This window comes from Rattus norvegicus, chromosome 16 (assembly GCF_036323735.1).
Source record: "Rattus norvegicus strain BN/NHsdMcwi chromosome 16, GRCr8, whole genome shotgun sequence".
Classification (NCBI taxonomy): domain Eukaryota; kingdom Metazoa; phylum Chordata; class Mammalia; order Rodentia; family Muridae; genus Rattus; species Rattus norvegicus.
This window is the reverse complement of record NC_086034.1, coordinates 29,475,878-29,501,950: the sequence shown is the minus strand read 5'-3', so window position 1 is coordinate 29,501,950 and position 26,073 is coordinate 29,475,878. Positions and strand designations below refer to the sequence as shown.

The following is a 26,073-nucleotide window of genomic DNA, read 5'->3' as shown; positions in this document are numbered from 1 at the left end:
AATTAGAGGGCTGGGGTCACACAGTCCTGCTGGGGATGGAACACAGTCTCAAGCATGCTAAGAAAACACTCCTCAAACTGCGATAGCCCATGGCTTTGTCTATTTGTTTCGTCTCTTCAAGACAGGGTCTCACGGTGTAGCTCTGGCTATCCTGAAAATTATTGTGTAGACCAGGCTGTCCTCGAATTCACAGAGATCACGTGCCTCTGCCTCCGGAGTGCTGGGCTGAAATACGTGCATTTGTTTTGGATCTTTTGATGCCTGTGTGTATATCCATCACCAAGCCTTACCTTGGACTGGAGGGAATGCGCCTGAGCGCCACTGGGCAGGGCTTTGTCATAATGATGACAGAGATGAAATGCAGCTTGGCCCAAACCAGAGTTACATCTAGGAAAAAATGCAAGGACCGAGTTCCATCCGAGCCACCAGCCAAACTCCTGGAGTCAGGTAAATGAGGACAACCTGGCTGTAACGTCCACCTTTATCTCCTTCTCTGCTTTCTAAAAACACCTCATACAATGTGGGTTTCATTTTTCATGTTTGTTTCTGGGTTTGCCGGATGGTGGTGGCAGTGGGGGTGCACCCTTTTAATCCCAGCACTCGGGAGGGAGGCAGAGGCAGGAGATTCTCTGAGTTTGAGGCCAGCCTGGTCTACAGAGTGAGTTCTAGGACAGCCAGGGCTACACAGAGAAACCCTGTCTTGAAAAACCAAAAACCGCCACCACTACCACCAATAATAATATTAGTAGTAGTAACAACAACAGAAACAGAACAAACAAGCCTTCAAAAATGTTTTCAGTATTTGCTCATATCCTCATCTTCTTTCTCCTCTTTTTCCTTAAACAGGGTCTCACTGCCTCTCACTTGCTTGCCTGGAACTTGCTGTGTAGACCAGGTTGACCTCTGCCTCCCCTGTGCTAGTATTAAAAATATATGTCACCACGCCCAGCGTAAGCGTTTACTATTAAAATGTCACTACCTGGAGGATTTAGCTTCACAAGGGGAAAATGCAAGGCGAACCTTGGCTATTTAGTGAACTTGAGGACAATATAGCCTATTTGAGACCCTGCCCCCACACCCCCAAAAACCACAGTTGGGTATGGTGGTACACAAATGTAATATCAGGAGTTAGGAGGCAGAGGCAGAAGGTGGAAGCTAGTTCAACCCAGTGTTTACATAGAGTACCAGACCAGTCAGGACTACATGAAAAGACCTTGTCCTGACACCGAAATAACAAAAGATGTCATGACCCATGAGAAAAGAATACCAACAAGGGTAAGGCGCTTGCTTCTGAGCCTGAAGACTTGAGTTCAATCCCCAGACCCATATGATGGGAAAAAAAATTACTCTCACAAGTTGTTCTCTGACTTCTACATGTGTGCAATCAGTCCCCAAACATGGAAACCAGGGTGCAGGGCATGGGGGTTCAGGTAGAGTGCTTGGCCTCCTAGCACTTCATAAAAACATCTTGAGACAAATCACTCTGCGTTGTCCCTTGTGTAGCCAGCCTAGTCTGGGTGCTGGGATTACAGGCATGTGCCAGCTAGTCAGCTTGATAGTTTAAAACTCCTCAGAAGAATCTAGGAAGGACTAGTGACCAAGGGACACTAATGGCAGAGAGAAGCAAGCACACTGCGTTAGCCCCAAGGGTTAAATCCAGCAGGACCTGGCTTCAGCAGCTCCTTTCTGGGCTCCTCCACTTTGGAGGTCACTCATCCAGTTCCATTTTAATCCCGTTAATGTGACCCATCAGTGTATTGGCTAGACTTACCACAGCTACAGTCTGCAGAGGGGAGGGAGCCTCAACTGAGAATATGACTCCATATGATCAGGCTGTAGGACTGTAGGCCCGTGGGACGATTTCTTAATTAGTGATTAAGAAATGGGCCCAGCTCATTGTGAATGGTGCTATCCCTGGGCTGGTGGACCGGAGTTCTGTAAGAAAGCAGCTGAATGAGCCAAGAGAAGCAAGCCAGTAAGCAGCACCCCTCTATGGCCTCTTCATCAGCTCCTGCCTCCAGGTTCCTGCCGTATATGAGTTCATGTCCTGACTTCCTTCGGTGATGAACAGTGATGTGGAAGCATAAACCAAATAAACCCTTCCCTCCCTAGCTTGCTTTCGGTCATGGTGTTCACCACAGCAACAGAAACTCTAAGATAATCAGACACCTCCTTTTGCCAAAAATAACATTCTTTCTGTCCAGATCTGTTTCTTCACTAACTATCCAAAGTTGGATACATATTTGTTGAATTTGACTTTTGGTCAATTATGTTTTGGGCATTCTATGGGTTTTGTGACCTTGAACAAGCTACCTAGCCTCTAGTGGCCTCAGTCTGTCCTTTGTGGGCAACCAGAAGAATTATGCTCTGGGTAATGAAGAATTGAGTAGGTTCAGGCACTTCAGACATAAGCACCATATCAATTAGCACCATATCGGGACTCTGATCATACCTCCCCATCTCTCTTTCTGGCTTTGAACAGAAACCATTCATCTCTGTAAAATCCTGGAAGAGGGATTTACAGCCTCCGTTCACAGCGCCCCCAAGTGCTGTTGCCAAACAGTCATTAGTCCTTTCTGACTTCATGAAGGTGTCTTTTCACCATCGAGGTATCAAAAGCCACAACAAACAGCAGATCTCCCCTTTGATGCAGAGAAGCCTCAGGAAACCCAGCCTCTCTGCCTCTCATTTTGCCCCAGTTCCCCACTTACTTTGAACAATCTGTTCTGACCTTAGGGTCACAGCAAAAGCAATACCCTATGTGTTCCACACATTTATGCAAATGATGCAAGCCATGAGAACTCCATTCAGAAAAAAAAAATCAGTGTTTCCTGGGAGCAGGAGGAGTGAGGGGCAGGGAAAAGACAAGTTGGAGAGTTCTCATAGCTCAATCTAAACCAGAAGCTGTGGTCTTAACCCAACGTCTGGGATTACAGGCAGGTGTGTGCAATGTTGGACATCAAACTGTGGGCTTCTTATATAGGTACACAGGCTACTAGGTTAGCACTTTACCAATGGAGACATCCCTAGTCCCCTCTAAAAATTTGTTAAGTGCTGCACACTGAGAAGTAGGCAGATCTCTGAGTTCCAGGTCAGCCTGGTCTACAGAGCAAGTTCAGTGACATCCAGGACTACACAGAGAAACCCTTTTTGGGGTGTGTGTGTGTGTGTGTGTGTGTGTGTGTGTGTACGTGCGCGCACCAGCTATATTGACCCACACCTTTAATCCCAGCCCTCAGGAGACAGAGACAGGAGGATCTCTCCAAGTTCAAGACTCCAGGCTATCCAGACTCTCTCTCAAAAACAAACAAGTCTGAGTAAGTGTTAATAGTAACAGAAGTATTTGGAAGCCTCTTTTGTAGAGGGCGCTGAATCCTGCCTTTTGTGCACAAGTATGGAAATGAAGAGAACAGTGCTATCTTCTCTATCTTCATTCTGTATCTTTTTGGCTAAAAGTATAAATAAAAAGTCTTTGCCCTAACCGAGTCACCTTGGATTTGAGGAAGACCAAAACCTCGAAGGACAGAAACCCCACTCCTACACACACCAGATGAGAACAGTGTCTTCCAAGATGGTGAGAGTCTGCACCCTGGAGCATGAGTGATCATCTTCCAAGAGCCATATTTGATCCCCTCCAGAGTGACGATGGTGAGGGCTTATGATGTTACAGAAGCGAGATTGAGATTGGCCAACCAGACACACCTCAACCAGGGCTAGTTAATTATGTACGTCCATGCCCAACCCTGGTCCTTGCTCTACCAAACATCAATATCTCAGGGCTCCATGAATGTTGAGCCGGCATTTTACCAACTCATTTACATGCCTAGACTTAAGCAATTAAATTAATTAATAGCAGAGGGATGACCTCCAAGTCTGGATTCTTTTTCCTTTCTAGGGGCCAGAATTAAATCCTTGATCTACCCACCGTTGGGTTCAATCTCCAGGCCTGTTCTTCACCATTCCTGGTTTTGTTCACTTGTATATGGTGGAAACAAGTGGTTAGAGTGGAGCCTAGCCTGCTGGGCCTACCTAGGCTAGGCATTTCTTCTGAAAACCTCAATAACAACCGCTGAACATTTCTCTCTTGCTAGAGTGTTTTCTAGCAGTCAGACAAGGTGCTGTGGGCACCTTGCTTGCACTTGTGGCTGACATCTCCAGGTTCACAGTTCCAAAGACGAAATCAGGGTGCCATTCCAACTCATGGAGCTCAAGACTGTACCTGCTCCTCTACCCCCTATCCCCTAACCCCCATCCCACTCTCCGGCCCAAACTCCAACCCTCCTCACTCCCTCTCCTCCTCCCCTTACCGCTCCTCCCCACCACCTGCTCCTCCCCCTCCTACTTCGCCCCCTTCGTGAAGCACCATTGGTTTCTTTGCTCTAGCAAAACTCCTTAGGCATCTGTCCTTTGCCTTGTTCCTTTACTGGAAAGTTCGGTGGGCCCCTCCACACTGTGGCCTTAAACCTCACACCCATCTACAAGGACACCTGGGTTGCCTAACGAACCCCTCACCCTTCTGCCTTAGAATCACTACCTTTTCACTTTGCAGAGGGGGTATACTTGGCTTCCTTTAGGCTCCACTGAGGTACAGGCAGAACTCAGATCACTGACCCTGGACAGACCTTCGGAAGGAAGGAGACCTTAAGATGTAGAGACAGGAAGAGCTCTCTTCCAAAGAGGCTGTGAGGCAGCTGGCAGAAGCAGACAGCATTGGCACTCTGCAGAGATCCTGAACACTTCCAAGGCACTTAAAGATTTGAGCAACTCCACAGTGTGACAGTTTTCTGTGTTAAGTGACGGGTTTAAAGTCACTGGAGTGTAATAACTTACGGTGAGGCAGAAGCAGAAGCCTCTAGAGGGTGCAGGTACTCCCAGTAGTCGGGGAGCTGAGGCAGGGGTGTTGCTCGAGCCTGTAGCACTGAGCTTTTCCTCTGGCTTGCTTACACACTCCTCCAGCACTGGGCATAGGCATCATGGTGCACGTATGGGCGTGGGAGGTTGGAGGACAATTTTTTCTGAAATTGGTTCTCTCCTTTCATCTTTATATGCATATACTTGAGATCAAACTCAGGTCCTCCGGCTTGGACCGGTATGGCAAACATCTTTCCCAGCTGAGCTGTCTCACTGGCCCCTGGTCTTCTCAAAAGATCCCTTATCTTTCAGAGATATCCCTTGAAATATCACCGTAGCCCAGACTGAGCTGGAACTTAGTCCTCCTGCCTCAGCCCCCAAGTGCTGGGACTGTGGGTGTGAGCCACCACGCTCAGACGGACAGTGCACTTTCTGTGTTTGAGATTTGTTTACATGCGTGCACGTATGCCATGTGTGAGCCTGGTGCTCACTGGAGTTAAAGTTGGTTGTGGGCTGCCACATGCGGAATGAATGAGACCAGCAAATGACTTTAACCACTGAGCCATCTCTGCAGTCCCTGTGTCTTTATAGCCGTCCCTCTTGACCCATACAATCACAGTCTCAGCCTTGTGAGTGTTTGGAATCACAAGCCTGAGCCACCAGGCCCAGTGCGGCCACTCCTTTTTTTTTTTTTTTTTAACTTATTTTTTTACTCACATATTTTTTATTGGCTATGTCTTTATTTACATTTCACTTGATCTTAGCCAAAAGGCCGAGAAGCGATTTTTATTTACATTTCAAATGTTATTCCCTTTCCCAGTTTCCTGTCCATAAGCCTCCTATCCCCTCCTCCTTCCCTTCTATAAAGGTGTTCCCCTCCTCATCCACTGCCCCTCCCACCCCTCCACATTCCCTTACACTGGTGGTCCAACCTTGGCAGGACTCAGGGCTTCTCCTTCCATTGATGCCCAACACTGCCATCCTCTGCTACCTATGAGGTTGGAGCCCAGGGTCAGTCCATGTAGAGTCTTTCGGTAGTGGCTTAGTCTCTGGGAGCTCTGGTTGGTTGGCATTGTTGTTCATATGGGGTTGTAAGCTCCTTCGGCTCTTTCAGTCTTTCTCTAATTCCTCCAACAGTGGTCCTGTTCTCAGTTCAGTGGTTTGCTGCTGGCATTCACCTCTGTATTTGACATATTATGGCTGTGTCTCTCATGAGAGATCCATATATGGTTCCTGTCAGCATGCACTTCTTAGCTTCATCAATCTTATCTAGTTTTGGTGACTGTATATGTATGGGCCACATGTGGGGAAGGCTCTGAATGGCCATCCCTTCAGTCTCTGCTCCAAACTTTGCTTCCATATCCCCTCCTATGGATATTTTTGTTCCCCCCTTTTAAGAAGGACTGAAGCATCTGCATTTTGGTGATCCTTCTTGAGCTTCATGTGGTCTGTGGATTATATCTTGGGTAATCCATGCTTTGGGGCTAATATCCACGTATCAGTGAGTGCATACCATGTGTGTTTTTCTCTGTTTGGGTTATCTCACTCAGGATGATATTTTCTAGTTCATTCTATTTGCCTATGAATTTCACAAAGTCATTGTTTTTTATTGCTGAGTAATATTCCATTGTGTAGATGTACCACATTTTCTGTATCTATTCCTCTGTTGAAGGGCATCTGGGTGCTTTCCAGCTTCTGGCTATTATAAATAAGGCTGCTATGAACACAGTGGAACATGTGTCTTTGTTGTATGTTGGAGCATCGTTTGGGTATATGCCCAGGAGTACTGGGACTCTACAAGACTAGGTTTGAGCTCAAGAGAACTTAGACGAATATGTCTGCCATAAAAGTTACTACATAAACAGTAGCTACTTAATGATGATGAATAGGCCATGTGGATCTACCTGAAAAATAAACAGGAGCTCTGCATATCTTGAGATTTTCTATACATTTAAATTTATTTTGCTTAATTGTTTAACTTTATAGAAAGAAGCATGATGTGGTCTCACCATCTTTAGCTCACAGGTTAATTCTGAGACTGAAGGCTTAAAAATTCACAAATTTCTTTCTTATATGAGATACACAGTAAGAAAAAAGTATCTTTTCGGAATCACAAGAACATGTCTAGAGCTTAGAAGCAAAGCTTTGGGGCAGGTGAGCAGCTGCCTAGAGGCGGCAAAGGGAGGGGAGAAAGGAAAAGGCGTTCTACAAAAGTTAGCATGGAGATCAGACTGGTGGCTGGCAAGCAGATGCCTGATGGAAAGGGGAGCTTTACAGAGAGCACAAGGAAGGCCAAAATGTTCCAAATGTGGCAGAGACTGTGGGGTGACTGAAGAGACTCGATGGAGTGGGGGATATGGGGGATGATGGCAAGGGACACAGACACACATGTGCATGCAACACAAACTGTTAAGGAATATATGCTTACAATATAGAAATAAGAGATGCAAGTTATACTTTTCTGAATAATTCAGAAAATTGGGTAGACTTGCAGCCAGCCTTGTAGCCCTGTAAGCTTTGCCTGTGCATAGTATCTTTTTTTTTTTTTTTTTTGGTTCTTTTTTTCGGAGCTGGGGACCGAACCCAGGGCCTTGCGCTTCCTAGGTAAGCGCTCTACCACTGAGCTAAATCCCCAGCCCAGTATCTTTTTTTTTTTTAATGAAGAAAAATTGAGGTTTAATAAAGATATTTTAACGGACCAGAAAGATGGTTCAGTGAGGAGTCAGTGCTGGTGACCTTAGCAGAAATATCCAATAGTAGGGATATGTGACCTGAAGAGACCACCTATAGTAGCCAGACAAGACCCCCAGGGGGGATAGGGACACCAACCTGTTGTTGTAAAAATATAAAAAAAATTAAAAAAAAGTTTGGTTGTCTTTTATCCCCTAGATCCAGCTCCTCAGTGCCGCAAGATTTCTGCTGGATATCTTTCCAAAAGCACACATTCCAATTCCGTGGCAGCCCAGACCAGCCACCCCACACTCTGTTACACTTAAATCTACACATGAAAGAACACACAACACAATAACCTTTGACCCAATTGGTAAGATATAATTGCCCACCTAAACATACAAAGCCCAGCACCATCCATCCCTTAAGACCATAATAACAACCTGTAAATACACAGAGCGGAATCTTAACGTCACCTGCCATGGCTTCTCGCCCTCTCCCTCCTGTCTCTTCCTCCTTTCTCTTCCTGTCTCCTCCTCTTCCTTCAAACTTCTCTCCCGCCCATCCTTCCTTCTCCTCCAATGACAGGCCTCCTTCTATCCTGTACCTGCCCTCACCTGTATTTTACAAATCCTATGGGGAGAAGGTTCTGGTGAAGTCACGTGAGTCCAGAGTACGTGACTAGGCAGCTGTCCTTGAGGCAATGGAATTAGCCTCAAAATACAGATAACTCCAGGGCAAACCACAATGCCAACCCACCCTCAAACTTTCAACGAAACACTGGTCCTGTCTGTAAGAAATGCAGGGACACAGATGGAAAAGAGACTGAAGTAATGGCCACCGGTGGTTGCTATTGAGACCCATGCCATGGGCAGGCACCAATCCCTGACACTACTACTAGTGATGTTATGTTGTGCTTGCAGAGAGAAGCCTAGCATGGCTGTCCTCTGAGAGGCTCTACCAGCAGCTGACTGAGACAGATGCAGATACTCACAGCCAAAATCAAGGACCCCTATGGAAGGTTAGGGGAAGGGTTTCAGGTCCTGAAGGGGATGACACCCCCACAGGAAGACCAACAGTGCCAACTAACCTGGACCCCTGGGAGCTCCCAGAGATTGAACCACAAGCGAAAGAGCATACAGAGACTAACCCCACCCCCACCCTATCCCCCATCACAAAACATATGTAACAGAGGGCTGCCTTGTCTGGTCTCAGTGGGAGAGGATGTGCCTAATCCTGCAGACTTGATGCACCAGGGTAAGGGGATACTGGGGGTAGAGAGCACACTCTCAGAGGTGAGGGGGAGGGAGGAGGAACTGTGTGAGGGTGACTGGGAGAAGGGGCAGCAGTTGGGATGTTAATTATAGAGGGGGGATGGTTCAGTGGTTTAAGAGTGCTTGCTGCTCTTTCAAAAGGGTTCCGGTCTGGAGTCTCACAATCACCTATAATTACAGCTCCAGAGGATCTAACACGTTTTTTGAGCTTTGCACACCCATGCCAGACTTTTGCATGTGTGCACACCGGTGAACATGCATACACACAAATAAAAATGCAGAGGGCCAAAAGGCACCCAGAGGTAATTCACACGGAAAAGCCTAAGTTGACCTTCTGGTGAGGACAGATAGCCTAAAACATGTCAAGCGCGGGTCCCAGTTCATGAAGTGAGAGCTGCCTGAATAAACTCGTTTTCAGACAGGCTCTTCCATGTACCCCAACCTAGGGTAGAGTTAGAGCCTAACTACCCTAGAACTTGGAGCAATTCCCCTGCCTCTGTCTCCTGCATGCTGGGATTAGGTGTGGGGCACCACACCCAACCCATCTGCTTCTGCCAAATACAGTTCTCTCAGTTTCGCCTATGAAGTAAATGTGGAAGGAGAACAAGAATCTGGCATGTTGGTCACTTTATGAAATTTATTTTTAGTTTTTGAGACATGGTCTCACTTTGTCTCAGGCTAGCCTGGAACTCTCTATGTAGACCAGGCTGGCTTCTGACATAGAGATCCACCTGCCTCTGCCTCCCTGGTACTGGGATCAAAGGTGTGCGCCACCACACCCGGCATGTTGGTCTTAATGAATTTGTTTCTCCCACCAACGTCTTACACATATACAGAAACATGAAGGGTTCATGTGAGTACAGCTAGACCTACGTCGTTGGAGGCTACCACCAATTTGAAAGGAATAGGAATTACCAGTACTTTCTGCCATATCTCAGTCACAAACTGCAGAATCAAAATATTTATCCCAACAACTACATGTGAGTTTGGGGTTTTTGTTTGTTTGTTTGTTTGTTTTGATTTTTGCTTTTTTTTTTTTTTTTTTTTTTTTTTTTTTTTTTTTTTTTTTTTTTTTTTGGAGCCTGGGTCTCTTGTAGCCTAGGCTAACCTAGAACTGGCTATGTGTCTGAGGAGAGTCTTCAACATTAGCTCTACCTCCATGAGTGCTGGGAGCACAGGCTTTTATTTTATTGTATGTATTGTATTTTATAGGATGTCATTATAGAGCCCAGACTGTTCTGTAAGCTACAATCATTGTACCCCAGTTTTGGAAGCACTGGGATTAAGGCCGGCACCGCTGCACAGCATAAGGGATAAGCCATTTAAGAGATGGCCCAGTTGTCAAAGAGCTTACCTTGAAAGCATTAGAACCAGAACACGATCCTACCACAAGCCCATGGAAAAATTCTAGGTACTGCAGCATGCATCTGTCTTCCCAATGCTCAGAAGTCGGTGACAGAATACCCAGGACTCATTAGCTAGCCACTCCAATCTAACTGTGCAGCTACAGGCCAATACGAGACCAGCCATGCACCTGTCAGTTTCACAGAAGTAATAAAGTTGACTTAGTTGTCCAATGTTCTTACTTCCTTTTTTTCAAGATAAGATCATCTGAGGTAGGTGGCTAGAGACCTCACTTTTCTCTTTTTAAAATTGTTGGCGTGCATATATGACATGTGCGTGTTCATGTGTGTGAGGATGCTACAGGGCACATGTTCAGGGTAGAGGACAGCCTCAGGGATTGGTCCTCCCTTTCTCCTTGTGCTAGGTAGGGTCTGTTGTTATGCATAGCGTCTTGAATGCTGGGATGCCACCTAGCCTAACAAAAGGCTTGTGTTTGATTTTCCAACCCAGTACTGACATCTGGATCCGGGCATAAGGCAGTCATGTGTTCTACCTGTGACTACGCCCTACCTCTTATTGGCTGTTCTAACCCATCTTCTCAGTCGCTAATCCTTCACACAGTGCATGCGTTCTCCTATCTTAACACACAGTGGCTACTTCAATGAATAAAATCTCCATCCCACATGGGTCAAACCACTCCATCTTTAGTTTGTCTCCCAAATGGGGCGGCGGCGGCAGCAGCTCTCCCTTAAGTCACTGTTTTCTTGCCCTAACTGGTCTATTCAGTGCCTCTTCCCCAATACTCTGTTCTCTGACCTGCATTCTTATTGTGTATGGCAGGAGACGATGTGCACTTACATGTGTGTGCAGGAAGAGGCTAGAGGACAACCTCAGCTGCCATCCGGGGGTCTCATATTGACTGTCTTACTCTTGGTACCCACATCTCTCAGGTGCTAGGATGGGACAGGTGTGTGTCACACTATCCTGTTTCTTAGAGTTACTGAAAGCAATAGTTAAAAATGCAGTCCGGTTTTCAGTGCTTAAATTTAAAAGACTTGGGTGTTTTGTGGGTGGTGGATTTTGTTGTTTGTTTGTTTGCTTAATCACTAGCTTAAATGTGCTGGCTAAATTATCCTAAGTAAGACCCTGTGTCTGGTGTGGGGTGGGTTAAGATTTCGAGAGATTCAGAATCTGTTCCTGTAGAGAAATAAGGCCAAAGAGTGCTGGTTAAAGAATTCCCGAAAGTGTAGAGAAGAGATCTGTCATTCATATTGTAGAAGGAGAGCTCACCCAATTCATAATCCAAAAAGCTGCCAATCTTGCTGGGCCGCACCACTGGCAGAATTCAGTTCTTGAAGGCCCACAGGTGACATAGGTACTCTCAGTTACCTCCCAATTGCCCAGAGGCCCTCGGCAACCAAAGGCTGATTGCTCAAGTCCCCAGAAAAGCAGGCTTGACACACACCCAGTGCCCACCTGGGCTTGTCTCCCACTTTTACTCCCCAGTACAGTCAACCCGAATGGAATCCTTCACACCCCAGGAGAGCAGCCCAGAGGTGAAATTTCCGAGGGCCAGCACACACATGTTGCCTTGCTTCTTTATAAAGCACAGACTTTCTATCCTCAGAAGTAACGAGCTGAGGGTGTGCTATGTCAAGACCACAAGTCATACCTGTTTGAAATCACTTAATGATTCTGTCCAAGCCAGAATACTGTGGCGGGAGGCTGAGGCCATAGTGCTTTGACCTGAATGACTACAGTTTGGGGGTATCTAAGGTTTTGCAGCCTGTGGTAGGCTCTCAGAGTGCTTGTCAGGAGTGTGACATCTGACCCTTCATGTATGGCCTCTGCTTCCTTCAACAGATCTTTTGCTGTGGAAACGTGGTCTGACAGATTGTTGAGATATTCATTCAGTTCTGATAAACCCACAAGCTCCTCAATGTGTATCTCATTTACATTCACTTCATACTCATTTTTCAGGAACAGATTGATTGGCCCAAATTCACAACTTATTTCTTTTATATTCTGTCTCCTCCCTCACTTCAAGAACTCTTCTGCACCCCAGAGCTAGGTCTTCTTCTTCTTTTGACTCCTTTCACCTTGCACTTCAAAGTTTCAATGGCCCCCTCTAGAATTCTTCTGTGGTAAGAGCCAGCTTTCTTAATGGGGCAGGTGTAATGGCCCTGGTGTTCAACAGAGAGGCTACACTGGGTACATAAAATATCTAGATCCTTCACGCAGAGCTGGACCAGAGGCTGATCATGCTTCTGACACATCGTGTGCTCTTCCTGCCTCTTGCCTGTCTCTTCTGCAAGAGGCTAACGATTTCCATCACGTGACCATGCTGGTGCTTTCTGCTCAAGCTTCTCTGTGGGAAGCCAGCTTGGCAGACAGAGCAGGGGAAGATGTGTTTCAGATCACTCTAGAACAAACTGAGGCAGGCACGACGGTTGTGCCCACATCTAGTGGTCCCTGGGTCTTCTAAGAAATCCAGGCAAATGGAACAGTCACACTTGTCCTGCAAGTTTTCTAGAGTTCTGAAGTCCATTGGCCTGGGAGGAAAGTAGATGGAGAAGGTCCTTGGCAGGGCCTGCCTCCCAGGAGCTCAAGACTGTGAACTGTGTCATTCCGAGTCCTTGTAGGTGTCACTGGCCTGACACTCTGATAGTGTGCACTGACATCCAACCAAAGTGCCTTAACTTAGATGAGATGAAGAGCAGAGTTCAGAGCTTGTAACTGTCTCACAGTATAGGCCATGAGCTTGGGTTCAGAAAGCAGGCAGGGTTGTAATACACCTAGAATTCCTGTGGATGAGAAATAACTCTTTTTCAATCTATTTTTATAATTTTTGGTTGTGTGTGTGTCTACATGTAGGAAGGCAAACATTAGTGCAAATACCTAGGGAAGCCAGAGGTGTCAGATCCCCTGAAGCTGGAGTTTCAAGTCATTGAGCTCAACGAAGCATTCAGAGATAGAGGAGAGCCAGCAAGGTGGCTCAGAGGGTCAAGGTGCCTGAGGCCAACCACGGTGACCTGAGTCCTTTCCACAGAACCACACGACAGAAAGAACCAATCTCTAAGTTGTTCTCTGGCAGCCATGTGTGAGCTCTGAGTCCACAAACGCACATACAAAAACCAAAGTAAGAGAAGGAAACCAACTCCATAGTCAGCCTAGAAACTCCAAATTCACATTGTGGCTCAAATACCCAAACACATCACGCGTGTACATGTGTGTAAACAGACAATATAGAAGCATTAAGCAACTGTGAAAACTACACCCATGCTCTTGGTCTCTTTACTTTCCTTCTCATCACATTAAAAAAAAGTCTATATTTAAAAAAAAAAAATCAAGGCCAGGGTTGCAGCTCAGTGAGTTAGCGTTTACTTAGCATGTGCCGAGCTCTGGACTTGACTCTGTATAGCACACACTGGGTAAGCACCTGTAATCCCAGCAATTGGTCCGTGTGCTCAGTGCTGGGCTCAGCATTTCTGTAGAGCTGCCCGTGTGCCTCCCACAGGTAAACTGGGGTGGTGTGTGTTGGGGGAGCATAGAAAGGGCTGATGGGAGCATAACTAAGTGCAGAAAGCGTCGGGGCACAGATTGTACCTTGTCTGGTCTCTTTAGACTCTAGAGCAACTTTTAAGGGGGGGGGGGACAGAATCAGTCGGATATGGTGGTGCACGCCTTTAATCCCACCACTTGGGAGGCTGAGGCAGGTGGATCTCTGGGAGCCGGAGGCCAGCCTGCTCTCAAAATTAATTATAAGTCAGTTAATTAAGACACGATCGGCGGTCCCCAGCTCCGGAAAAAAAGAAAAGAAAAAAAAAAAAAAAAAAAAAAAAAAAAAGACACGATCGGGGTTGGGGATTTAGCTCAGTGGTAGAGCGCTTGCCTAGCAAGCGCAAGGCCCTGGGTTCGGTCCCCAGCTCCGAAAAAAAGAAAAGGAAAAAAAAAAAAGACACGATCACTCGCGGATCTGCACGCAGGCCAGCAGGTCAGATTCCAACTCCTCGGGAGGCTCAGGCAGGAAGATGAAAGTTTATGGTCCGTCTGAATTACTCATAATGAGTTCAAGGCCAGCTTGTACAAAACCAAAGCCAAATTACTTTATTATTGTGTCCTTGTGAAATGTGTGGGAACACGTGTGTGTGCATCATGGTCCTTGTGGGGCTGGAAAGACTGCTCTGTAGAGCCTCTCCTTACAGCTTCAAGTGGGTCTTGGGGACTGAATTCAGTTGGTCCTGTGTATGGCGTGGCTGCAAGCACCCTTACTCCCTGAGCCATTTTGCTGCCCCATCCTCTCCAATTTAACGCACCCTTTCTAGTTGGTTTTATTTTTGAGACAGTGTTCTCTGCTTAGTATCTTGGCTGGCCTGGAACTCAGAGAATCTTCCTGTCTCTGCGTTGATGATGAGGTCCTTATTTGCATTAACAAAGGCAAAAAAAATGTCTTTTGACTTCTGCAAGTATCATGGTGTGCACAAATATGATAACAACGTTTTTCAAAAGTTAGGCAGGTTAGACTGGCCTTGAAATAATTCTGTAGCTCGGGCACCTGCATGGCGATCTCTAGCCGTCTGTAACTCCAGTTCCAGGGGATTCAACAAGCTTCTCTGACCTCCAAGGGTCATGGCCTTGAAGGTGTGAAGCTCTGGTTTTAATCCCTAGCAGGAAAAAAACAAACAAAAAAAAACAAAAAGCAAACAAAAACAAAGCAAAACACCCTCCCACCAGACATGCCTTATGCAGATCCGATCATTACATATTGAATTTGAAGTGTCATATTGCAAACTATAAATTATAGTATGCATTTCTACATGCTAATTAACCACAAACACTTAGGGCTGGAGAGATGGCCCAGTGTCTAAGCGTATTTGCTACTCAGTCAGGAAGATCAAGAACTGCTAAGAGTGTTGGCTGCTCTTCCAGAGGAACCAGAAGTCAATTTCTCACGCTCATGACATGTACCTCCAAAATATCTCTAACTCAGGGTCTTAGGAATCTAACATCCTCTTCTGAACTCCTGGAGCATCTGCATACACTCATATGGATACACATAAACACAATAAAATCTAAATAAATAAAACATCAATTTAAAAAAAAAAAAGAATCAAGCCGGTAGCAGCTGGGCCTGCAGCTGTAGGGGCTATGGACTGAGCCATGTCCACAGTCCGAATTTTAACAATCAGACGGAGCCTCTGACACACTTCTGGATTGAGAACTGCCGACTCTTATCCAAAACAGATAGCACAGGATGCCAGCTAGAAGCTCTTAAAGTGTAGAGAACATGGCAGAGCCTCACGTCCAAAAAGGAGAGGCTCCATTGTTAATGGCTGTCAGTTTCAGAACTGGGCTTAGACGGCGGAAAGAAAACTAGGAAGAAGGCGTCTTCGTTAAGGAGTTGGTCTGGGCACTTTCTTGATTGCTAACTGGTATAGGAGGCGGTTCGTTGACCAGGTTACTCAGTGGCAATGAGACAGTGTCACCAACAAAATGGAAGGTTGGAACTGCCCCTTCCCGGCTGTCCTCTGACCCCAGGAGGGCATTTGCATGTCCACATGCAAATAAAATAAAATAAAATAAACCAAACACTGGCGCAGGAGGGAGAGCTCAGTGGTTAAGAACACTTACTACTCTCGCAGAGGACACAGGTTTGGTTCCTGGAACCCACACAGGTGGCTCACAGCTGCTTGTAACTCCAGTTCCTGGGGACCCAACACCCTCTCATGGCCTCCATGGGCACTTGCACTCACTTATACACATGACTGAAAAAAAAATCCTTAAAAAAAAGACAGTAAGGACAAAGCAAGTTAGTTCAGTGGGTAAGGTGCTGCCTGCCAAACCTGATGAGTTGGATCCCCAGGGCCCAGGGGAAACAGTGTAAGTTGTCTTCTGACCTCCACAAGCAGGATGTGGCCCTGGTGAACAGACACAGGCAAGTAGGTCAATTTAACAAGAAATAATTTTAAAAGGACAGTGAGGCAAAGAGCTGGGCTCCATTCTAACTCTCAGAGGTGTCTAAGCACCCTTTTTCATTTGTTTTTGAGATAGGCTCTCTCTACATCGCCTAGGCTGGTCTTGAACTCAAGATCCTCTTGGTTGAGACTACAAGTGTGTTTCGTGGCACTAAGCTCTGTGATTGGATGTTTTAAAGGGAAACTGAAGTTCTGTAATGAGCTGGAGTTTGCAGAGTCAGAGCCATGAACAACATTACATCCTAGCGCTAGTGAAAAGCAGTTATTTCTGCTTGGTGCCAGCTATGGAAGTAAGAATTCCGTCTTCCACAAAGACTTGAGAAGACACTTCTAGTTGTGAGAGCCATATATAGTGGTATGAAGGGCGCTTCAAGAAGTGATTCCAGAACCTCTCACCAATACCCAAATCCAAGGATCCAGGCAAAACTCATAGAAAATGACAGTGGCTGGAGTGGGTGTGCACGCCCTGAATCCCATCCTTCCTGAGGCAGAGACAGGTGGATCTGGATGAGTTCGAGATTTGCCTCAGCTACAGGTCAGAGATCAAGACCAACTGGAGTTACATGGCAAGACACTATCTCAAAAATAATAATAATAGAGTGACTCAAACATGATAGCGCATGTTTATTCTTTCAGTTGAAATATTTTTAATGTTCAGACGAGACGTGAATGTATATTGAATGTGTAGTGGGAAAAATAATTACTCAGACCAGAAGCTCTGGTACCTGGAGTAAGTTCTTGATTATTCCTTGAGTGGAATCTTAACTAGGAGAGCAGCTGTAGGTATTTGGTTTTACCATCGTAGAATTGTCCTGCTCACCAACTAATAACAGTAGCCCCTTAGACTTCTAACACTGTTGGAGAGTAAACAAGCAAGCATAGTGTAGAGTGTACTGAGTTTAGTCAATGAGATTAGGAGTAGGTAAAGAGCCAGCCTGACTCCATCTCAGGTTTAAAAGTTACCTTATACTAAAGACAAACCAGGTTCATTCCCATTTATGATTAAACCTCTGTTTCTCCAAGACTGGTCTATGCCCCACCTGGAACCTTAACTACAAATGCTTCTGTATTGCCCGTTCCAGGACATGGCAACTGTGTCTTTGTTTCAAAACCATTTTGCAACTCTACCTTTGTTTTAAAAGGTTGTTAAGACTATCCTGTCAGGACCACTTATTATGACCAACTTGTTATGACCACCTTGCATGACCATCTTGTCATGACCACCTTGTCATGGCCACCTTGCTATGACCACCTTGCTATGACCACCTTGCTATGACTACCTTGTCATGACCACCTTGTTATGACTACCTTCTCATGACCACCTTGCTATGACCACCTTGCTATGACCACCTTGTCATGACCACCTTGCTATGACCAACTTGTTATGACCACCTTGCATGACCATCTTGTCATGACCACCTTGTCATGGCCACCTTGCTATGACCACCTTGCTATGACCACCTTGCTATGACCACCTTGTTATGACTACCTTCTCATGACCACCTTGCTATGACCACCTTGCTATGACCACCTTGTCATGACCACCTTGCTATGACCACCTTGCTATGACCACCTTGTCATGACCACCTTGTTATGACCACCTTGTTATGACCACCTTGCATGACTACCTCATATGACTACCTTGCAATCATGCCTTTGTTTCAGGAGGTCCTTATGACTAACTTGTTATGTTTATGTCCTGCTGCTGTAACTCCTCCTATTTTGCCTTCCAGTTCCTCCATTTGGAAAACCCCTACCCCTGAGCTATAAAAACCTTGTCTTCTTCATCTTCAATGCTGACCTCTGCAACCTCACTTTTAGAGAGAGACAGCTTGTGTACAGAAATAAAAAAGCTTGCTTTAACCAATTGCTTGCTTTATTTAATTTAGCCATGATGATTTGGGTCTTTCTCCTTGGATCTCCAGAATTGACATAGGAAGGATATAGGATGAGGAAGGGTACTGATTAAGTATTAGATCGACTGAAGAAAATAAAAGAAACTGTCAGATGTGGGTAACGTAGCTAAGAAGGGAAAGGTGAGACATTGTTGGTGGCTGTGGATTTTAAAAGATCGTTAAAGTCATGGAAGGCTGTAGTTAAGTCAAGGGGGAGGGGAAAGGATGAAAGGGAAAAGACAGGACTAAGAGGGAGAGGGTATATGAGATTCGACTGAAGGTAAAGAATGCTTTACATGAATTAAATGAAGAAACAGAAACAGACCTAAAACGTCCTGAACAATAAACCAAAGGAAAGTCACCCTGAGATGTATATGTAAGAGCTGATGGTAAACAATAGAAAATGAAAGACAAAAGAATACCTGTGGGCCGAACTGCTGGTGCAGTTGGGCTGAAAGGTGAAGCTCTCAGAGCCCTCTGGCTCCGGCGTGAGGCTCACTGATCTCTTGCAGCCTCAGTATCGTGGGCTTGAAGGAGACCTAACACCTAGGTTTCAGGTTGGAAAGCCAGGAGCTTCTGTCAGAGATGCCACCAACCCAAGATGATGCTATATGTCCAGCTGGCCCAGAGAAGTGTCACCTTATTCTGAGGTACTAGAACAGAACCAGGCTCAGGCATGCCCAGTGGACCAATTCCTTGAAGGTGTGTGTATTTTGGTCTCAGCCTGTAGTTCTGAGATGTCCTAAGTCTGAGCTCTGGGGAACACTCCATAGTTCTCCACTGTGCCCAGGACTGGGGTTCAGTGAGCAGACACTACTGGCTCTGGGGCCTCACTCTGTCCGTTGTGCCCAGTTGAATTAAAACATGCATCCCTGGGACTTAAGTTTCAGATGGTCTTGAGCCACCATGGGGTGCTGGTAACAGATATTGGTTTTCTATAAGAGTCACCAGTGTTCTTAACACTGGAGCCATCTCTCCAGCCTTAAGTTTCCAGGTATGTTTGTATGTATGTATGTATGTATGTATGTATGTATGTATGTATGTATTTATAAAGACAGTGCTTCAGGTGGTAACATCCAATCTCTAAGTTCCAGGTCAGTCTTAAAAACAAACAAACAAAAAACAAAAATCCAAAACAAAAGCAAAACAGAAAAGAGAACATTGGTTGCTCTTCCAGAAGATTTGGGAAACTACCAGCTGCACAAAGTAGCTTAAAATGCCTTTAACTCCATTCCCAGTGGAGCTAAAGCTCTCTTCTGGCTTTCTTGGGCACTGCCATTATACCATCAAACAGCCTTCAGAACTAAAGCAGGGTGTTTGAAGTCCACTCTTGGAGAGATATTTTGTGGTGCTGAGAATTAAGCCTGAGACCTTATCCATGCTAGGTAAGACCTTATCCATGCTACAGTATGGGTTGTTATCACAACAGCTTTTTGTCTTTTAGGGGTGTAAGAGTTTGGAGACCATGTAGCCCCAGCCTCTTAAGTACTGAGATGACAGGGATGTGCCACCAATGCTCAACTTCAACAGATTCCTTTGTTGGCTTGCTGTCACCCTGGCTACCATTCACCCTTCCATACTCCTTTAGCTCCTCGAGTAGTTGGCACTGCAAAGTTCCTACCTGTAAGAGAATATATATATATATATATATATATATATATATATATATATATATATATATATATATGGAGAGAGAGAGAGGTGAGTGGTGTGTGAGCTCCCTTTTGTCCATAGTGCAGTCAATAAAACAGACCACTAACTCCATCCCCAGCACTGCAGAAAACTGGGTAGTAGTCTGGAGAGGCTCGGTATGCTCAAGGCCAGCCTACTCCACACAGTGATAGCTCAAAAAATAGAAGAAAGAAAAGAAGGAAAGAAGGAAGAAAGGAGGGAGGGAGGAAGGAAGGAAGGAAGAAAAAAGAAAGAAAGAAAGAAAGAAAGAAAGAAAGAAAGAAAGGAAGAAAGAAAGAAAGAACGAACCCACCCAGAACTGGGTGCATATCATTTTGGTGAGAAACACTGAGGCAAACCAGTGAGTGCTGGAAGTTCCTTCCTTCAAATGCCAGCATGAACCTCTAAATACAGTGCCTGGAAGAAACACAGGGGGACCCCAAGTGTCGCGCGCCCAATGTCCCGCCAGCAAGAACGACGCGCGGCAACAGGATTCTTCTGCGAGCAAGCCTTTACTGTGTTACAGCTCTTCTCAGTGTTACAGCTCTTCTTAGTGTTACAGCTCTCTTGAACAGGGACCCTGAGCAGCAAAATCGCTCGGCTTATATAGCCAACAGTATGCTAATTATCTCTCAGGGATTGGTGGGGCTTGGAATACCCCACTACTTGTCCTCCAGGGATTGGCGGAGAATGAATCACCTCATTAGCATATTAACGGTCAACTAACACCTGGTGCATAAACTGCACATGTGCAGTACCGCTGTTCACCACTAGAGGGAGCCCTAGCAAGGGGACAAGCCTGCACATGCGCAGTAAGTCGTTTATATCCAGACAAGGCTGGATGTCGGCGCCATCTTTGTTTCGCCGCGCCGCTCTCTACACCCAAGTTCTGCACCAGCCTGGACTACACATCAACACCTTTAAGAAATACGAAGTGGGGGCTGGGGATTTAGCTCAGTGGTAGAGCGCTTGCCTAGGAAGCGCAAGGCCCTGGGTTCGGTCCCCAGCTCCGAAAAAAAGAACCAAAAAAAAAAAAAAAAAAAAAAAGAAATACGAAGTGATGACATAAAAGAGTATACATGCTTACCATTGGTAAAGGTTTTTCTTTTTATGTTAAAAACAAAAGCAAAACCACTTAAGGTTTTATTTTTATTTCTAATGATGTGTGCCTCTGTGTCATTATTGGACATTGTTTCATCAAACAGGCTACTCCTGATGCAGATTAAAAACACAATAACAATCGTGGTTGTTACAGTGAAAACTGCAAAACAAGGAAAGCAAAACAAAAACCCTCACCGCTCTATCCTCTGCTCACCCTCCCCACCGCTCACCCTGTCCCGCCCACTCTATCTACTGGTTGTTCTGTCTTGTTGTCACTCAGGATCTGCAACTGTGCAGAGCTTCAGAGGATAGGTAGCCATAGCCAGTGTTAGCCAGTGTAGAACAAAGGCCAACATGTGCCACTGGGACAGTCGCTAAGCCTGTGCAGAAGGGACTTAACACTCAAAGTGTAAAACAGAACTCATGCATTTCAGACTCTAAAAAATTCCCAATCCTATTAGGTGCTACTTTGGACAGAAGATTGGTTTTTCTCATGGCCTAATGCAACATAATTTGCCAAATCGTTTAGCCCAACTCCCCATAATCCATCCTGCACTGAGAGCCGTTCATCATTTCCATGCCCAGGAAAAGGCTCTCTACAGACCCCCAGGAGCCATTCAAACTTGTGTTCCGCATTGACGTCCCAGTATTGTCTGTCTAAGCTATCTCCCTCAGAGCCCAGAATGGCAGGGTAACAGCGAAATCTTCGTGTGCTATAGGATACCATCCCCTAGTCCCATATTGATCAGCTTTTTTATCCTTTGAGACTAAGTCTATTTGCTGTTTCAGGATCCAGAATTCCATCACCTTGAAATTGCTTGATAATTCTGTCTAAGTCAGAATACTGTAGAGGCAACTTGTAGTCATATCCTCTCTGTTTTACTGAGGCAATCTCAGGCCATCCCGAGTGTTTGTATCTCTCATACAAATCTGTAACACTTGCCAGCAATGCCAGGTCTGACTACACCCTTGTTCTTTATCCTTTTTAACAGATGCTTTAATTAAGAAGCGTGACCTGGTAATTTCGCTAGGTTTTTTGTTTTTTGTTTTTTTTTTTTAAGTTTGGCTAACCCATTCATCTCTCTGCTTTGTAACTGCTCAAGAATCTTCTCTTGTTCATCCTGGGGAAACCATCTCTACTGTTCACATTGAGACTTCATTTCTTCTCTTCTGTGTTCTGCTCTTTTTCTCAGTTCTAGTGATCTCCTCCCCTGTGTGGCAATTACTTTCTGGACTGACTCCACCATCTCCCTCCACAGCTGAACGGAAAAGTCGATTTGTTTCCTATGGCAGAGGGAGGCGTTCTCCATGGGCACAACAAGGTGACTTGGGGGGAAGCTGTGCAGCAGACAGGAAGCCTGCTGTGGCTCCCCACTTGAAAGCTTCCCTTCCTGCCATTCCCTACTGCTCTTTTTTTTGGGGGGGGGGCACCATGGTAACGCCCGTCAACTCACCTGGTGGCTGATTGCTCAACAATTCCTTCCTTGTTGGTTCAAGTGACAAGAAAGGCAGGGGAAACCACCCTTTAGATCCTTCCAGAACACAATGATGTAGGAAGGACAGACTTCATGCCCACATTCCATGGTCACTGGGTTCTTGAAGTAGTTCTTACAGATGGACAGTAGGCCTCTGCTTGGAGATTGGCCAGCCCTGCAGCAAGCTCCATTGAGCCCTGAATAAAGGTTGTGGACGAGGACACCCTGCTTCTGGAAGGCCAGACTCTCTGCAGCTCAAAACCAGCAAGCACCAGTCCTCCCTTAGCGCTGGAAGACTGACCAGCTTTGAGCTTCAGTGCCTTGTTGATGGTGGCCTTTAAAAGTTTGCTGAGACCTGTGTACCTTAGCACCAGAGTCAGCTGGCAGGGTGCAGCACCCACAGCCTACTGTATGTCAGAACATGTCAACTAGGCTGTTGCTTTCTCAGCTCAGTGACCTGAAGTCAAGCAAAGTTTTCTTGTTCAAGAAAGACGCCTCACCTCCAAGGAACTAAGTCCTTCCTATGGATGAGGTAAGAGACAGGAGTTTAAACAGCAGACTTTGTGACCGCCCGTGTATTAAAGCACCCACATAAGAACCCTATGCAGATGGGCTCAAGTTCAGCCCCTGAGACCCACATCATAGAAGGAACCAACTCTTGCAACTTGCCTCCATGGTGATGCCTATGTGCACATACTTGTTCGAGAGCACACACATTCCACATGCACTGAATGAAACGTCGATAAAAACTATGAGTGCAAAAATCATTGGGCAAAGTTAGAGATTAAAGGAATTTCGATACAGGGAAATACAGGGCATTTCTACTGCACAGATTTAACTCATAAATCAGCTATAAAACAAAACCAGCAACATGTATACTGGGAAGTGATGGTGCCCGCACGCCTTTAGTACCAGCCCTGGGGAGGCAGAGGCAGGAGGATCTCTGTGAGTTTGAGGCCAGCCTGGTCTACAGAGCTAGTTCTAGGATAGCTGAGGCTACACAAAGAAAACCTCAAAATCAAACATCAAAATCAAAGCCAAAGCAAAAGCAAAAGCAAAATCAGCAACATAAGCTGGTGAAGTGGCTCAGTGGTTAGGGCACTGATTCTTCTTGCTGAGAACCATGGTTCAGTTCCCAGCACCCACAGGTTGGCTTAGGACCACCTATAAATCCATTTCTTGGCGATCAGGCCTTTCAGAAGCAGGGTGTTCTCTCCCACATCCTTTGTTCAAGTCTCAATGGACCTTGCTGCAGGGCTGGCAGATCTCCAAGCAGAGGCTCACTGTCCTATCTGTAAGGACTTCTTCCAGAACCCAGGGACCGTGGAGTGTGGCACAGTCTGTCTCTCCTGCATTAGTGTGTTCTGGAAGGACCTAGAAGGCGGTTTCTCCTACCCTTCTTGCCACTTGAACTGTCCAGAAAGGCAGTTTTGAGCAACCAGCAGATAGTCTGAATTTGGGGGGCAGCAGACACACTTGCGGTACACATACATACATTTGAGCAAACCAACTATCGCACATAAAATAAAATGAATACATCTAACACAACATGTTGCTGTAAAATTATAATAAATAATATGGTTGTCTTTTACCTCCACTAGGTCTGGCACCACAGTGCCCTAAGATATCTGATAGATATCTTGCCAGAAACACACATCTCAATTCCATGGCGGCTTAGTGTCCTAGCCACCACATACTTTCTTAAACTTAATTCGCCACAAGAAAGAACACACCATACAATAACCTCTGATCAATTGGTAAGTTATAATTGCCCACCTAGACATTTAAAGCCCTGTACACATCCATTCCTTAAGAACATTCATAACAACCTGTAAATACACAGAGTGGAATCTTAACATCCGCCTCCATGTTCTCTCTGCGGCTTCTCCTCCTGTCTCCTCTGTTCCAGTCTCCTCCTCTTCCTTCAAACTCTTCTCCCGCCCATTCTTCCTTCTCGTCCAATGACAGGCCTTGTTCTATCTTGTACCTGCCTCACCTGTATGACATCCTACAACAAGATCAAACGAAACAAAGCACAAAATCCAGCACTATAATCCAGGCTTAGGGTGCATCCCTGTAACTGCAGATTTGGGAGTCGACACAAGAGGACTAGGGATTTGGCCTTCTAGACCAACCACTAGGTCAGTCTACCCAGTTTTTCATTGCTTCAAAGCAATAAAATAAATAAAAATTTAAAACAATAAGGAAAAAAAGATTGTGATCGGGAACTCTACATTGACATCCCTAGGGAGGTAGAGGCAGGATGAGGTTGAACTCAAGACAGCTTTGGCTACATCGTGAGTTCTAGGACAACCTGAAGTATGTGAGGCCCTATCTCAAAGAAGAAAAACAGCAAAAGCCTGTAAACAAAAATACCAGTCAGGGCTGGAGAGGGCTCAGTGTTGGGAGTACCAGGGGCTGCTCTTCCCAAGGACACAGGTTCAATTCCCACACCCATACAACGGATCACAACAGCCTATTAACTCCAGCTCCAGGTCATCTGACACCCTCACGCAGACATGCAGACAGGACCTGGGTTCTGTTCCCAGCACTCACTTGGTAGCTCACAACAGTCTGTAACTCCAACATCAGACACTTCACACAGACACACATGCAGGCAAAACACCATGTGCGCTAAAAAGTTTAAACATTTTATTTACAAAAAAATAATTATTAAAATTAAAAATGCCGGTCAGAGTGGGTCTGTGTCTCAACGTGTAAAAGTGCTTGCACCGCAAGCCGGACCACCTGAGTTCCATCCCCAGCAGGCACACGACTGTCAGATGCAGTACCTGGCCGTTTATAGTCCCACCACCCAGGGAGCTGGGAAATGGAAGCAGGAGGATTGGTTAGAGCTTGTGAGTCGGCAAGCCTGTAGTACACTGTGCAACAGAAGAAACAAGAGACCCTGACTCAAAAAGCAAGGGGGGATGTGTGTGGTGGGGGCACAGACTGGAGAGACAGCTCAGTAGTTAAGAGAGAGGGCTCAATCCCAGCACTCAAACGGAAGCAAAAGAAAAGGATCCCGTTCCAGGGGATCCGACTCTTTTTTTTTTTTTTTTAGGTTTATTTATTTATTATAAGTACACTGTCACTGTCTTCAGACACATCGGAAAAGGGCATCAGATCTCATTACAGATGGTTGTGAGCCACCATGTGGTTGCTGGGAATTGAACTCAGGACCTCTGGAAGAACATTCAGTGCTCTTAACTGCTGAGCCATCTTTTAACTCTGTCTTCTGGCCTCTGCAGGCACTAGGCATTCACATGGTGCACATACATACATACATACATACAAACATACATGTGGCAAAACACTCACACACATAAACTAAACAACAAAATCCCAAACAAGCCAGGTGGTGGGTGGCAAAATGGCTTACCAGCTTAAAGCACTTACCATCAAACCTGACAACCTGAGTTTAACCCCTGGGACCCATGCTGTGGAAGAAGAGAGCCCACATCTGCAGGGTGTCCTCTGATCTCCACGCCTGGGCCATAGCATGCATACACCCACACATAGACACATAAATTAATAAATACAAGGTTTTTAAGGTGGAAGGCAGAGCTGGGATGTGGCAGCCACCTTTAATCCCAGTACTTGGGAGGCAGAGGCAGGCAGATCTCTGCCATGGAGGTCATCCTGGTCTGCCAAGGTAGTTCAGGACAGCCAGGCTCCATATAGAAACCCTGCCTCAAAAAACAAACAAACAAACAAACAAACAAACAAACAAACAAACAAACCAATATAGAAATGGCGGAAGGCAGCCAGGTGTGGTGCACATCTAAAATCCCAGCACCGACTTGGGAAGCAGGGC

At 45.8% G+C, this 26,073-nt stretch overlaps 1 protein-coding gene and 1 pseudogene across 1 annotated transcript; both read right to left on the bottom strand.

Annotated features, from left to right (window-relative positions):
* Positions 1–11,074: 11,074 nt before the first annotated feature.
* Positions 11,075–12,687, bottom strand: Trim60 (tripartite motif containing 60). Its single transcript, XM_008771198.4, is given in 7 exon segments — positions 11,075–11,480; positions 11,483–11,527; positions 11,530–11,908; positions 11,910–12,156; positions 12,158–12,225; positions 12,227–12,438; positions 12,441–12,687. Coding segments are annotated over 7 exon segments (1,410 nt in total). The 3' UTR covers positions 11,075–11,268.
* An 8,366-nt stretch (positions 12,688–21,053) lies between these two features.
* Positions 21,054–22,447, bottom strand: Trim60-ps1 (tripartite motif-containing 60, pseudogene 1; annotated as a pseudogene).
* Between the last annotated feature and the right edge of the window lie 3,626 nt (positions 22,448–26,073).